Consider the following 15,981-nt stretch of genomic DNA (forward strand, 5'->3'; position numbering starts at 1 on the left):
GGTCAGCCCACCCGCCGCCCCTACCCCGCAAGCCCCGCAAGCCCCGCAAGCCCCGCAAGCCCCGCAGGCCCCGGCTCTTCGGACACGGGCTCCGGCCGCCGGGCGCACGAAGCGGTGGAGGCGGCGGTGCCGCAGCACCTCCACGCGCGCGCTCGCCGCAGCCTCCCGGCCCCGGCACGCGGCGCTGGTGGGGCGCGCGGCCCCTCCCCCGGCGCGCCGGCCCCTCCCCCGGCGCGCGGCCCCTCCCCCGGCGCGCAGGCGGGCGGGCGGGCGCGCGGCGAGCTGCGGGCGCCTCTCTGCTGCCTCTGGCGGCCGCGCACCGCCCAGCGAGCCCAGCCGGCCCCGGGCGCCGAGCGCCGGCCCCGGCTCCTCCTCCTCTCTCTCCCTCTCCCCTCCTCCGCCGCCTCCCCGCGCCCTCCTCCCGTCCCTCCCTCCCTCCCCCTTTCAGAGCACTCAATGTCGGAACGTTCCGAAGATGACGTCGGAGCGTTCTCGAATCCCGTGTCTCTCGGCTGCTGCTGCCGAAGGAACAGGGAAAAAGCAACAAGAAGGAAGAGCAATGGCGACACTGGATCGCAAAGTGCCCAGTCCGGAGGCGTTTCTGGGCAAACCCTGGTCCTCCTGGATCGACGCCGCCAAATTACACTGCTCCGACAGTAAGAACCCCACCGCCTCCTCCTCCTTTTATTATCCTGTAACCTTTCCATTCACCTAGAGCCACTGGGAAAAAGTGTGTGTGTGAGAGAGAGAGTGGCCCCCGGTGTCCTCCATGCTTCTCCCTCTCTCTCTAAATAAATACACACAGAGACAGATCATCAATGTACAGAGAGAGGCCCTGCTGCCAGGGTTGGCTGTCTGTCTGTCTGTGCCCGGCTCCCCGTGGCAGCCCGCGGGGTGGGCTTTCACAGCCCCACGGTGTATCTGTTTAAAAGGCTACTCTGTTGCTGCTTGCATAGTTTTTTTGGTACCTATCTGGGCCAGGTAGATGGCAATCCGGACTTGGGAGAAAATGTGGCATTGTCAATTTTTGAAAGATTTTCATGTTCAGTATTTATATCGATCTGTTTGCAAATAAACACTCTCCCTCCCCCCCCCCCTTGACTTTGGCTTTTCCCCCCTTTTTGATCTTTTTTTCCCCCTCATTTTCTTTTCTCCTTTTCTTTTTCATCTGCAGATGTAGATTTAGAAGAGGCTGGAAAAGAGGGTGGAAAAAACAGGGAGGTTATGAGGCTTAATAAAGAAGGTAAGTGGAGCTACTGGCATTTTAGTGTTAGCATGTGTGGTAGAATCTTCACAGGATTTCGACTATAATGTGAATTGTTCTGCTGGGTACAGAGTGACTAAGGCTTGTCAAAAATCGAGCACGCCCAGGTGACTACTGCTTCATGTTAACTTCTTTCAAAGTATAAATACAACTGGGGTGGGGGGAAGGGGGGTGACTGTGGAAGGCAGAAGTTTACAGCACTTAAGCTGGAGTCCCCCGTTTGGACCCTCTGATGTGTATCTGCCATTCACCTTTGGAGCATCATTGCCAAATGGTGGGTGGGCGGGGGGGGGGGGTCGAAATCTCTGAAATGAGGTGCGGGGCTCTCTTCACCAGCATCCCAGCCTTCCTTGTGGGCGAATACACAACAGCTTAATGAGCCCCACATGGTTGGTCATTCCAGCAGTTACTTCTCCACTCTCCACTGAAAACCATTGTACATGGCAGACCTTCGCAGCAAGTTACGTTCGGCCCACTTCGCGTTTGGTCACAGATGGCTGTGCGGCAGGCAGGGCTCGGGGTGTATGTGTGTGCAGCCCCCAGCCGGTTTGCACATCTCTGTTTCCCCAGCCTGGAAATACAGCCCCCGAAAGGGGACACAGTGTGGAGATAGGTCATCCCAGACAGAGGCAGGGGAGGGAAGCTACAGCCTGCTGGAACTGGGCGTCAAACACACATGGTCATCATAAATAAATCATATCCTGGTTGCGTTTGCAGGCCTGCCGTATGTAACTCTGGCCTCTGGGCTTCACGTGGAAGCAACTCCAGAGGCCACTTTCTGTTGAACAAATGGATGGGTTCATTTGAATTGCGATTTACTCACTGGTGTCTTGTAAACATGGCTGGCTGAAATTGGGGTAGGAGGAAGGCATGAGGGGGCAGAAAAGGTTGGTGGGAAGTGTTGAAGGAGTTCAGCCATCACTAGGCCGTGGGAGCATTGCTCATCCAGAACGAATGGAGGAAAGGCCAGTCAGACTCCCAAGAATGGTCTCCCCCCTAAACAAGGATATCACCCCGGAAGGCAGTTAAAACCTACTTGGAAACGTTTTGTGGATCAGTCCCTGGGTTTCTGGGCCCAGGGATTTCCTGACCATCCAGCCAGAGGAGAATCTGTGCCTTAGAAAAAAGAGCATGGAGGTTAAGATATTCAAGGACAGTTTTCTAGCATAGTGTTCCTGCTAATTAATCACTTCAGGAACGAAACCTTATTCTAAAGATGTTTGCTTCTAAATATCTTAGTGTGATCCCTGCCATGTGTCTCCAGGATGCACGAGGGAACGATGTAAAGTGGAAATCTTACAAGTGGCAGCTTATTGGTGCTGAACGTCCATGTGTGTTGGCAATGGAACGTATCTCTCGAAATTGGTTTTCTTTACAAACTCTTGAGACCTTTAAGAGCTCATGGGACTCCATTGTCAGATCACCGGCCGTGAAAAGGTTTCCACAGAGGAAGATGAGGTTGTGAAAACCTTTAAATAAGTTGAGTAAAGGTCATGGTGTGTCACCGATTGGTACCTTTCAGGCCTGGATGGCAGATTCTGACCATACCCACCCAAAGCTTGTATTCTGCCCCCTCCTCCCTGCATCTGTCTCAAAATCCTGTTGTTCACAGATTCTCTTTGCCTCTTGGGAAACAGATTCTTTTAAGGAAAAATGAAACGCTCTCCTTTCCTCAGAAGTCACAAATGGTACATCCTGCTTATTACAGCCTTTGTCCTGTAAAGGTACAAAGATTTAGCTCCTAATTATATGAGTTTGCATTAAGGACGCCCACTGTTCAGTGTAACGTGCGATTGCTGAGTTCACCAAATAGCCACACATGGGCTGAAATCTCTTTGTTCCTGGGCCTGGTGGAGCAAGCTTGGCTTAGCAGTGCCCAAAGGTCTCCCTGCTGTGTGCATACGGTTGTCTGCAGAGGTGGAGGATACAGTAGTCAATATCTATCACGACCCATCCCCACCCCTGCCATCATGGTGAGGAATCGAAGGGTCACACTGGGACTCTGCATTGGTGTGTTTGGTGCCGGGATCTCCAGAAACACTGGTTGCATTAGTCTTGCCATGGGCCTTCTTGTCGGAGTCACCAGGGTGACCTCCAGATGGATATGGGTTTGTGGATGGGTCTCCAGGACACAAAGTGACCTAGGTATGATCGTTGTTACCCACGTGTGGTAAGCGCACAGATTGGCTGTGATGCTGTTGGGAGGAAGCAGGTCTTGAGAAGAAGTTTGGGCTTTGATGGCAGCGAGTGGGTGAGGAACGCCAAGTGAGAAATCAAGGGCTGTGATCCATAGTTGAATATACTTTAAATTGTGGTGAAAGAACTGTAATGTGAAATTTACCATTTTAACCATTTTAAATAGTATAATTCAGTGGGGCTAGGTGCATTTACAATGTTGTACAGCCATCATCTCTGTACGTTTCCTGAACTTTTTCATCATCCCAGCCGGGAACCCTGCAGCCTTTATACAGTAACTCCCCATTGCTCCTCCTCTCAGCCCAGGAAACCTCTGTGCTACCTTCTGCCTCTAGGAAGGTGCCTATTTTAAATTCTCTCTCTCTCCCTGTCCCACTCCTCTTTTTCTCTTCTCCCCCTTCTCTTTCTCTCTCTCTCTGAAATGCAGTATTTGTCTCTTTGTGTCTGGCTTATTTCAGTTAGCATGACATTTTCATCATTTATCCACACTGTAGTAGGTGTCAGAATTTTTTTTCCTTTTTATGGCTAAATAATATTCCATGGTGTTTATAGACCCCGGTTTACTTGGGCAGTCATCTGGTGATGGGCATTTGGCTTGTTTCTGCCTTTCGGCTATAGTGAATAACGCTGCTGTGACCATTGTTGTGAAACGGGATATTTTATAGACGAAGCTCAGGGAGGAAAGTTAAGCTGGAAACGTGAAAGAAGAAACATTTTGCCTTCTGCCTGTATTTGGCCACAGCGTCAGAAGACCCAGGAAGGACTTGCCGGCGTTTAGGATAGCCTGGTTATTGGAATGTTCTTCCTTCTTCCTTTTAGCTTTTGTGGCTTCGGTTCTCCACCTGTATCAGTAGGAAACATTAACCGGATGCTTCGGAATTGCTGTAGTGAATTCTTTCATCCAAAGTTTGCAAAAATCACAGACAAGAGGAATTTGGCAAAACACCCTCAAACCTTGCTAGCTTATCACCTGGGTTCAGAAGGTGTTGCCAACTGCGTGCTTGGATGTGGTGACCGGGGATTACACCGAGGGTGGCCAGGATTGCCCACAGAGCAGGAGAGAGGGCTCTGGGGCAGCTTCCTGAAGTACCCCTGTATGACCTTGGGAACATCGGCTCCCTTCTCTAGGCCTCTCCTCTCACTTGTAAAGTAAGGGAGTAGGATGATACATCCCCCAGGGTCCCTTTGAGACGGCTGACCCTGACTCTCTCTATAGAATGTACCTCTGTTTGAGATCCAGTCATACTACTCCAGGCTGTTTTTAAAGAAACAACAGCCCTCGCCTTAAAAATATCTCAGCTAACTATTACACACTGGATATGTTTTCTCATTTTATAATCTTTTGGTGGCAAACATTACTGTATCTCCTACACAAGCAAATAGTTTGTGAAGAGTGTGTGGCCTTTAGGCATCTGAGAACACTGAGGGTCTGAGTTTCAAATCCCAGGCACATGTGTCCTCCCGAAGTAGAGAGTAAGCGGACCTCAGACCATTGAGGCACTGACATTCCTGCAGGGGGAGAAGGGTCCCAGAAACCTTGTTAGTCTAATCTAAAGATGTGAAATTCATTCATAATAGAAAATTCCAAGGAAGGCCATTCATCTAGCTAACCTTTTAAAATAATTTTCTCCCTCTAGCTTCATAGATTTATCTGAAGACGTTTTTTTTTTTTTTTTTTTTTTTTTTTCCCAGCTAATTGGGGAAAAGCTCTGTGATTTAGAAGGATGTCTTTGTTTCTCATTGGCTTACCTGAACTTTTTTTTTTTCTAAGAATTTATTTATTTATTTGACAGAGAGATCACAAGTAGGCAGAGAGGCAGGCAGAGAGAGAGAGAGAGGAGGAAGCAGGCTCCCTGCTGAGCAGAGAGCCTGATGGGGGGCTTGGTCCCAGGATCCTGAGATCATGACCCAGGCTGAAGACAGAGGCTTAGCCAGCTTAGCCACCCAGGTGCCCCTAAACTTTTTTTAAGGATGTCAATTTGTAAATCGGGAACAGTGTGTGAATGGCTCATGAGTGCCTAGATCTGTATAAAATGGAGGTGCTAACAGGGTTGTGAGCACTGACTGAGATAATAGAACAGGACCCAGCAAACAGAAAGCATATAATGTTTGCCTCTATTCTTTTTTTAACTGTTTTTATGATTATCATTTATTAATGAAACCAGTTCTAGAACACTTTATTATACTTAATTAGGACTTTCAACTACTGGGTGACAAATGGGAAGAGAGATCCTGTATCAGAAATTTCATTTTTAGAGTAAACCGTGTTATCATAATTTTAGAAAGCTAGTGATTAAAAAAAAATGATTTCTATGACATCCATGTGTTTCGTGGAGTGCAGTAAATATGTAGTCTTTTATAGCTTTTATCAGGAGTTAGAAAATATACTTAGACAGTTTCGGGCCTATGGCTAAGGAGGGTTTACAGACATCTCTCTGGGGACTGGGAAGATGTAAAGAATAATTCAAAAAATTGATCGATAAGTTATTTTATCTTGTCACTGAGACAAGGAAGCCCTCCAGAGATCCTTGTTTGGGTCTTTTGGAAGTTGATGCTGGTTTCTCCGGGCATTTGTCTGTGTTTTAATGTTCCCAGATGTTCTGATTTGATGGAGGTAAACTTGTGGAATGCGTCTGATTTGGAAACTGTGCTGGGCCAGTAAGGTCTCGCCGTGACTGTAAGAGTTTGCTGCTGTCCCCCGAGGTGCTGACGGAGTTGGGCTGGAAGGGAGGAGGAAGCGGGGAACGTGGGAATGTGTTCAGCTCAGGTTTAGGAGGCTTGCCATTGTGGCGGGATGGGAGCACATTGGGGGCAGCGGTGGCAGCTGACCGGGAAAGAGTGAGGCCTTCTTAGAAGCCAAGCCAGGGAAGACCGCAACAAGTGGTGGGGATTCCTGGGAATCCGCAGGCAGCTTCCTTTTGTCATTACACAGACAACTCCGTGTCTATGCTAATAGGAGATGGGAAGACACCAAGTCCACAGATTACATAGATAAACCTCATTTTTGCATCAATTTCACCTTCCTTGCCCGTGAAGTCTCCCCTTTGGCTAACAAGCAGCAACATTTGCTCGCTTTGACGTTTTCATGATCGTCTCTCTTGTCCTGCCCAGCATTTGGGATGAAAGGACAGGAGAGACAGAGTGGCTTCCAGGTGGCAGGGAGGCAGGCTGGAAAGGAGGAGAAAGGCCTGGAGAATGAATAAGCTTTGTAGTTGCCTCCAACTGATGGGGCAGGGAGGGGGATGCCAGGACCAAGACCGCAAAGCAGAGAGAGAGAGTGCGCGCGTGCACATGCATGTTTTCAAAGCCATCTAGTTTGGAAAACATAAAGCTTCTAAAATGAGTGACTCTTTATCCATACAAGCGTTTCCATGTGCCCGGGTCTTCATGTGGAGAAAATGTGGCTCTGGCTTCTTCCAAAACAGGAAGTGAGGGTGGGCACACTTTGAAACACTGTATGTGAATTTAGCTTCGAAGCACGAAGCACGGTTCGCTGTGCTGGGCTCTCATCATATGTCATTCTGCACGAGCCTTTTTTTTTTTTTTTTAATCTCTAGAAGATGTCCACTTTTATACAGATGCAGCCATTCAAATGCTTCTTATTTTCTTTAATAATGGACACAGGTTACAAAATCCAAAAGAGTGTGCCGTGGAAAGGAAGTCTCCCTGCCCCCACCCCTTCCCCCATTCCCCTTGGTTTCCAGTAGATTCTTACACTGTTTTTCCTTCTTGCACCGCCGCCCCCCACTGATCCCCGGGTGTGGATGATGGCACCCCCTGGAGGTGCTGCTTGGTGTCCCGCCATAACCACTCATCTTGCAGAGTGGTCCGTGCCCTTCCACAAGGAGCTGCCACTTTCGGCTTTTGGTGCCTGTGCGGCAGGATGATCACTAAAGCCTCTGAGTGTCTTGCTAAGTTTTTAATACCCCCACCTGCATTCTTGGCCTGGGCCGTGCGTTGGAGACTGAGCGAGCTCTCGCAGGGCGCCAGCCCTGGGCTGGGCCTGGGGAGACAGCCATGAAATAGCACAGTCTCTGCCTCGTGGCGCTGCCACAAAGTTGAGGTGACTGCAGTGTGCGCTCTGAAAGGGAACATTGGGGTGCGGTGCCGTTGAGCAGCATGTTGGCGGGACCTCACTTAGATTAGGGGCTCAGTGAAGGCCTCCCTCTGGGGACATTTTATGTGTGCCAAAATCTGGAGGACAAATGGAAGTCTCCATGTGCAGGGCTGGGCAGGACAGAGTTAAAGGAAGCAACATGTGCAAAGGCCCAAAACGTGAGAGAATATAGAATGTTCTAGAAACAAAGAAGTCTGTCCCTAGAGGGATGACAGCAGAGCAGAGAGTTCTAACAAAGTTTCCCAACAGTGGCACTCCTTCTTTGTGGTGGGGACCATCCTGGGCATTGCAGGCTGCTTAGTGGCATGCCTGGCCTCTACCAGTAGAGTCCAGTGGCTCCCGTCCCCAAGACATCTCCAGACATTGCCAAAGTTCCACTGGGGCGGGGTAAAAATCACACAGATAGAGAATCACTGCTGTAGGAAGATGCTGGAAAAGAAGACAAAGGAAAGTAGACTTAAGATTTTCACAGAAATATTCTGTTCCTGCCTGCCTCTGTCTTAGACCTACATCCTGGGGCGGGGGGAGGGGAGGGGTGTCAACCCCAGTGAACACCCAGCAGGTGTCTATGCAGCCGTGACATCCCTGGGCTCTGGGTTGTATTTAGGAGGAGCTAAAGAGAGTGGACTCGCTCCCTCCAGGAGCTCTCCTCCTAAGGTTTCCAGGATGGCTTCTCCAAACCTTCAGTTGCATTCTATCTTAAATGGTGACAGTGGTGAGATTCAGGTTCTAATTCTGGGTGGCCCAGCCCTCCCTCGCTGTGGGTAGAGGAGACCCCAAGGCGCCGATTCCGATAATGGTGAAGCATTAAGGATCTCGGAGTATGTTTAAAGTCAGGCTGGAAATACAACTGGCTTTCTGTGCAGTTTGATTACCCACGGGATTTGTCTGAAATGGGGATGCACATGACAGAGAGCAAAGCAGCTAGCTTCAGGATTCCCATGTTCAAGATGAGGAGATAGGGTGGGCAGAGGAGGTCTCATTCCTGAGGGCTTCTGACCTGGGTGTCAAGTGGTCTGTGGCATTACTTAGAATGGGAAGGCCATGTTCACTGCAGCCTGTGGTTATCAGGGGTTGGCCGGCTCTGCTTCCAGAGCGATTTTAGAAGAGTGAGGCCAATTCCATTCCTGCTCGCTCTTCTGTGTATGTGTGTTTCTGTCCTTTGGACTAACCTGTCCTTCGCAACACTTCATTTCACTCATGACATCCTTCAGAAGTAGACCTAAGGTGGTAGCAGACACAGTAAGACTCTGCCCTAGTCAAATCCCCTTTTACCCACGGACCCCGTGGGCTGAGGTAGCCCGGTCCTTACACCTGCTAGGATCATTTAGTGACCACAATAGGAGTGATGTCCCCATGATGGTGACTTAGGTCATTCCTGACCTCACTCCTCCTCACAAGAACAGCTAACAACTATTTGTGGATGAGACACCACAGGGAGAATCCAAGAACATGGTGGGGGCAGGGGCTGAGGCGCCCCCTGCGCCACAGAGAGCAAGACAGCGGGGGAGGGTAGGAGGAGCACTGCTCACTGCCCGCAGTGGCCTTCCCCAGGCTGGCACAGCACCACATGGAGAGGGTACCTTGTGCCCAGGCTCCTTTCAGGAGAAGAGAGCCCTGGGTCGGGGAAACATCCAGCTCTTGGGAGTGCCCTCTCTGGTCTCACCTTACAGTGGGAGTCTATGGGGCTTGATTCCTGGGAGTCCAATTGTGAATGTAATAATCCAATGTAGCCATAATGGAGAGGAAGACGGTTAGCCGGTGGGTTGGCCTTTTTCTGTATTGTGGAATCCGAATGTCAAAGACTGACTTCTACATCTCTCTCCTGAAACTCCTGGTGCAGTGTTGTCGATGACATGCTCCAGCCAATGCTGTTTGGCTGGCATCCTCCCACTCTCTCCTGTGGCAGAGCTCAGACTGGCCACTTCAGCCAATTGGACCTGGCTTGAGACCGTGAGGCACTTGAACTCATGAGGGGAGGCTAGGAAATCCCTTCCTGCAAGTGGGCTGAGCCCAAGGAGCCTTAGCATTCAGGGGCTACACTTGGCTTGTCCAGTTGCGTCTAAGCAAAGCTGGAGTCCCGCTGTGAGGAACGCTTTTGTTTTTAGGCAGATGTTTTATCCTCGTACCTGTAGTTCATAACACAATCCCACTTGCCAAGTTTAAAGGATCAGGTACTTAAAGAAAAAAGGAAGCCCAGTAAGTACTCCCGACAGCAGGACAAAGTGGTACTAGGGCACCAAAGTGGGGAAGATGAAAGTGACTGCGTGACGGAAGGAGTGGTCGGTGTATCTACTCCGTGGAGCTAGATGGGGTTCTCTGGCAGGAGTGGGGGACTGCACCTGCACACCTGGCGTGGGGACACAGGGCACCCAAACCCATGCCACAAACCAGGGTATAAAGATGGTTGAGACACGTTCTCAACTTGGTCCTATCAGACTAAAGTAGAATCTGGCTCTTTCTAAGAGTGTATTGGATACGGGGTGCCTGGGGGGCTCAGTTGTTAAGCGTCTACCTTCAACTCAGGTCATGAGCCGAGGGTCCTGGGATCCAGCCACCGATTAGTCTCCCTGCTCAGCAGGAAGCCTGCTTCTCCCTCTCCCTCTGCCCTTCCCCCTGCATATGTGCACACATGCTCTCTTTCTCTCTCTCTCTCAAATAAATAAAAACTTTAAAAAAAAAAAAAAAGAGTATATTGGGCATAGAGGGGCCGAGACTGTATGTTGCACTTACTGAGGTTCCGAAAGTAGTTAAATTCACAGAGACGTAGTAGAGTGCTGGCTGCCAGGGGCAGGGGGAGGGTGGGGAAAGGGAGACTTACTGTTTCATGGGCACAGAGTTCCAGTTGGGAGAGATGACTAAGTTCTGGAGAAGGATGATGGAGACAGCTACAGACCCATTTGAACATACTTCATGCCGCTGAACTGTACGCTTAAAAATGGTTCAAGTGGTAGATTTTATGTCCTGTGTATTTTAGCATAGGAGTGCATTGGCACTGCAGACCCAGAAGTTTTAGGGAGGGTTCTTTAAATCTCACCTGTGCTCCTTCCTAGCTGTGGAGTGGGACACTTCTCTGAGCTTCAATTTTCTCCTTTTCAGAATGGGGATAAGTTCTTGGGGTTGTTGTGAAAACAAATGAGATACTCTGTGGCATACAGCAGGTGCTTAATAATGTAAGCTCTCATCACGATCGTTGCTTTTACCAGGTGTGTGGGTCCTCTCCTTGGCCTTGGTGGAACTGCCACTTGTACGGGCCAGGCGGCGTCCACTGGGGTTCTTTGAGGATGCCAGGAATCAAGTCACAAGGAGTTGGACTGGTGTCCCTGTGCTATTAGTTTTTATGAGTGATTACCAGTTTCAGTTTTTTGGAGTGTGGTCGTTCTGGGGACCGTGCATTGAAATCTCTAGGTCCTGAGCAACCCAGCCTGTGGTGTACTGAATCAGGAGCACCGGGAGTGGAGCACAGGAAGGTGGATTTTAAACAGGCTCTTGGTGGGGGGGGAGCTTTGCTATTCACCTAACTTTCTGAATCACTCTTTTTTTTTTTTTTTTTTTTAATTAATTTATTTGACAGATAGAGAGTACAAGTAGGCAGAGCAGTAGGCAGAGGGAGAAGCAGATTCCCCCCTGAGGAGGGAGTTCGATGTGGGGCTCGATCCCAGGGCCCTGGGATCATGACCCAAGCCGAAGGCAGTCGCTTAACAGACTGAGCCACCCAGGCACCCCTCTGAATCACTTTATGGTCTCAGAAATGACTCTCGGCTCTGCCCACCTTGAGAATCCTTTGCGAAGGGATTTTGAAGAACAAAAACACAGGACCATTCCCAGAGATTATGACTCCACAGGGCTGGTTTAAGGGGTTCTAGGTCACTGTGTACATATCTTTAAAAATAACAGCCCTAGCTACATTTATTGGGTATGGACCAGGAGCCAGACACAGAGCTAAGTGTGATTGTTTCACTTAACCCTTATGACCACCTATGAGGCAATTCCTATTATCAGCCCCCTTTTAAAGATTGGAAACTGAGGCTCAGAGAGGTTAAGTGATTTACCCAAGGTGATACAGTTGGGAAGTAGTAGAGCTGGGATTTGAACCCAGAGGCAGGCTGACTTCAGAGGCTGTATCCTTAAGCCCTGGGTCCCGGTATTGCCCCAGAGCAGATTTAGGACAAAGGTGAGGTAGGCAGGACCCCCAGGACCCATATCTGAGGAGGTACATCCTTAACTGTCGCACTCTGGGCGCCTCCCTAGCCTCACCCCAGGACCAGCCCTGTGACAGAAGGCGTGTCCTTAAGCAAAATGGTTGCAGCTTCCTTCCCCCCTCATGGGGGGGAAGAGAGGGCCCCAGCCCCGCTTCCGCCCCCATTGACCTGCTTTCCCATCTCAGAGCACCGCCCCCCCCATTCTGGGGCCTCTGTGGTCGGAGTCCTGGCCTCAGAGAAATCTCAGGAGCTGACTCAAACTGTTCCTTTTTGGGAGAAGGTGTTAGCAAAGATGGTTGCCAAGCAACTCCAGGGGCATCTATCTACAGTGATGATTTCTCTCTTTTTTCCCCCCTTTTGAACATCTTCTAGGCCGCTTTTCAGGTTCTCTGTTGTTAGCGTTTTCATGAAGGGTGCACTCCTTCCGATGATGGAAAGAAGATAGCTTTTCAATACCCGCCGCCTTAGAGGTGTCCTGTTGATGGGTGACGTGCCCGCTAAGTGGGTGTGAAAGACCTTTGCTTCCACAGCCACACTGACACCCTCCTTGTCACCGGCTCCAAGGGGACTGGAGCAGCCGAGAAAGGCACAGAATGCCTCTCCCACAGGAGGCCAGGGCCAGGGCCTTAGGGTGACGTTTGGTTCTGGGTCTTGGGTTCATCTACTCTGTTAACCTGGGCACTTGGGCTTTTGTGCGTGATGACCCGACTGGTCCCAAAGGAGCTGGTGTTTCTCTCTCTGCTTCTCTTTGTCTCTGTCTCTCTCACTCACCCTCAGTGGTTTCACAGATAAGAGCTCTTGACATGTGTTTTCTCTTCAGTATTGTCCCCACTTCTGCTTGGTCACCTCCTCAGTGTGGGGTTTCAGGTGGCCTTTGACAGACCCCAGACCCCTTGGTGGGCCGGCAGGTGACCTGACCCCTCTGGCAGGGGCTGGGAGCATGTGGGTTGGAGCACCTTTCACACGCAACAGAATCTGCCCCAGGCTGGCTTGGAAAAAAGACAAACACAGGGAAGGGAAACCAGTTGCATCTGGGTAAGGTTGACTCCATTTGGCCCACCCACCCGTGACAGACAGCCCTGGGAGCCCTGTCCCCAAACTCCAGACTTCTTCTGTTCCTTGCATTGCATCCTTGACCTTGACCGTGGTGGCCTTCCTCACCGTCCTCTGAGAAGCAGGGCAAGGCTGGAAGAGAACACAGAACTCACATGAGTCCTGCCACCTTCAGAGGCTCGGGCCAAACACGGAACTGCGGAAGACCGTGGAAAATAGAGATGCGTTCAGTTTCATGCAAGCGCAGTAGATAATAATGCAGCCTTCAATGGAATGATTGGAGATTTCATTAAACAGTGGACCTTGTTGGAGCGTTTTAGAAATTATACTTTCTTTTCCAAAGTCTCAGTGACACCCACTTTTATGCCTCTTCTGCCAGCTCCTTGTGTCCTGTCCGTTCCTCCCCCCAGAGTTTGTTCTGTGTCAGGTGTACCCGGCTCCCAGCTCGCACCGCAGACGTTCCCTCTGTGTGGTGACGCTGGCACGTGCACCTCCAGTCCTGGCCTCTTCCCCGCAGAGTGCGCAGCTCATGCCTCCAGTGCGCTGCATTGGACAGACCCCCCACAGGGGTCCCGACCGCACCCCGTGATGCCACTAGGCAGGCGCAGAGCCTTCTCTGTATCTTCCCTTTTCTACTGTCTTTAGAAAGCACCCCCATCTCCCCACCCTCCCTCTCTCCTCTCTAGAGGGATTCTCTGAGCCTCCCCATTTCTTTCTGCACTCTCCCCACCCCCACCCCCAGGCTACCTAGATTTTTTATAATAGCTGCTTAATTGGTCTCCCTGACGCCCATCTTCCTGCATACCACTTCAAAATTAATCTCCTGAAAAGTCGCATTGTATCAGGTTGTTCCTCAAATGAAAACCTCTCATCGCTTCCCCAGCGACCAAAGCTGACGCTGTATTCCAGGTCCCGCCTGCCTCACCCCTCCAAATGCCATAGGTGGTTTGCCCCTCACCGCCTTAGACAAGCCCTGCTCCTTCCTGGTCCCAGTCTCTGCCTCAGTGGGGTCCTCCGCATCGAGAACCTTCCCCGCAAGTGAATGATTCTCATTCTTCAGGGCTCCGGGCCACATCCTCTCTCTGAGGAAGCCTCCCCCGGCCTCTCAGGCTGCACAGCCCCGACCCCTGGGGGCTGTACCCACCATGTACTTCGGCATTAGAGTCTTCCCCCTTCAAGGCCTTTCTTCTGTCTACCAGACCATTCCACTATTGTCCTGATGGAGGAGGAGGACTGGACCTTCCCTTTTTCCTTCCTCAGGTATTTTCAACCAGCAGAGCGCTTCGTTTCAGCTACGCATCCGATTTGTTTTTCAGGTCCCCATCTTGACGTACCTGTATTTTAATTTCTTTTCTTCCTTTCCTCTTTTTTTTTTTTTTTTTTTTTTTTAAACTGCGGTTACATACAAATAAAAAAGAATTTAACCATCTTTCTTTTTAAGGAGTTCAGTAGCGTTAAGTACATGCACGTTATGCAGCCCATCTCCTGAACTCTCATCGTCTTAGGAAACTGAAACTCTACGTCCTTTAAGCAATTCCACACTTACATCTTCCTTTTTAAATGCCGTCTGGAGATGACTTAGGAGTTTCCTTGATTGATCGCCTGATGTTTTCAAAGTTGTTGAGATTCTAAGCATTGGCAGGACTCCTGAAATTTCTGTCTTGGTGGATATTTGGAGCAAGAATGCAAAAAGGCCCGGCTCAACTTAGGAGTCCCCTGTGGGTCCCTCTGCCAGCAGTGTAAGTTCAGTGGGAAAGTGCTGTGATTTGGGCCCCTGCACAGCCTAAAGGTTCCCAGTTCAGATCTGATGTAACCCCTACCCGGCACCCTCCTTTCTGTACCCCTCCAGCTTAAACTGATCATGAAATTTTCACACGTACAAAAAAGCCGAAACGATAATACAGTAGTCCTTCATCTAAGCTCCACTTAGAGTGAAAAATTAGTTCACATTTCTTCTGTGCTTTCCTATAAAGATAGAAATTTTGGTAGCATTTGGAAATAAGTTGTAGACAGCATGACACTTCACCTCAAAATATTTATCATTTTGACACATCTTGGTTGCATAACCTTGGGCCACTACTCACTTAAGTTCTCAGAGCCTCATTTTATTATAAATATGTATGTGTGCTTTTGCTGAACATTTGGAAGTATGTCGCAGACAGCATGGCACTTCACCTGTAAATACTGTATCCTGCGTCCCCTAAAAACAAAGGCATTCTCCTATATCATCGTAACACCAGCATCGCATTTAGAAAACGAATGTTAATCCCCGGTAGCATCTCATATCCAGTTCATGTTCGTCCTTCCCCTGTTATCCTCCCCAAAACCTTTATAGCTACTCTCTTCTGAGCTGCTTTTTTTTTTTTAAATGTATATAGCCAGATTCTATCAAGGTTCTTGCGTTACATTCGGCTGTTATGTCTCTTTAATCAGTTTTAATCTAGAATAGTGCCCCCCATATGTGTGTGTATATCTGTATGGATGTTTATGTATATATTTTTGTGTATCATCTATAAAACATTGCCATTTAAAATGCTTCACATTCTGCTCATGGTGTCATGTATCTTGTTTTTCTAGGCCTTGTTTTTCCCTCAGAGTTGAAGTTTTAGAGCTAAAGTCTCCAAGTGAGGCTCTGCATTTTGGCAAGAATTCTGAGTGATTCTGAGTGCCTCATTAAGCATCTCGCCGTGTCAGGGCACCCCATTATTAGGCATTGGTCACACGGTAAGGGGGTGCCCACCTCTCTCCCTGGCAAAGCCATTTTCCTTCTGCAATTGGTATGTGGTTCTGTGGGTGCTGCTTTGGCACCAAGTGAATGCCCAGTTCCCCGATAAGAAATTTCACGGATTTGGCTTGGTATCGGTCGATAATCCTTGCTTGGATTATTTACTTCTTGGGGGGGTTGTAGAACGATCATTTTCAAATTCCGTCATTTTATCTACGTTGATTGGCTGACATTCACCTATAAAGGAGACCTGTTTCTCATCAGCAGTGAAATTTTCCATTCCCCCTAAAAAGGCAAAATACAGTCTTTCCCTCTAATTACCAATTTCCAGAGTAAGGAGTTGAACCCCCGTGATTTAAGGCAAAGAGGAACAAGGCCAAGGACTGGGCACACCAGCATTTCAATAGGATGTATGTGTAGTGAG

At 49.5% G+C, this 15,981-nt stretch overlaps 1 protein-coding gene across 6 annotated transcripts in view; it reads left to right on the forward strand.

The window, feature by feature from the left end:
• The first annotated feature begins 420 nt into the window (after nucleotides 1–420).
• The window catches only part of ATXN7L1 (ataxin 7 like 1), a 233,955-nt gene continuing 218,394 nt past the window's right edge, over nucleotides 421–15,981 (forward strand). For 2 of the 6 annotated variants that reach the window (XM_059170837.1, XM_059170839.1), the window contains exons 1-2: nucleotides 421–656; nucleotides 1,175–1,243. In XM_059170837.1, the coding sequence (XP_059026820.1) occupies nucleotides 476–656; nucleotides 1,175–1,243 (250 nt within the window). In that variant the 5' untranslated portion in view covers nucleotides 421–475. The remainder of the gene's footprint in view (nucleotides 657–1,174; nucleotides 1,244–15,981) is intronic. The other 4 variants (XM_059170836.1, XM_059170848.1, XM_059170842.1 and 1 more) reach the window with 2 other exon arrangements.

Source organism: Mustela lutreola, chromosome 4, assembly GCF_030435805.1.
Source record: "Mustela lutreola isolate mMusLut2 chromosome 4, mMusLut2.pri, whole genome shotgun sequence".
Taxonomy (NCBI): Eukaryota; Metazoa; Chordata; class Mammalia; order Carnivora; family Mustelidae; genus Mustela; species Mustela lutreola.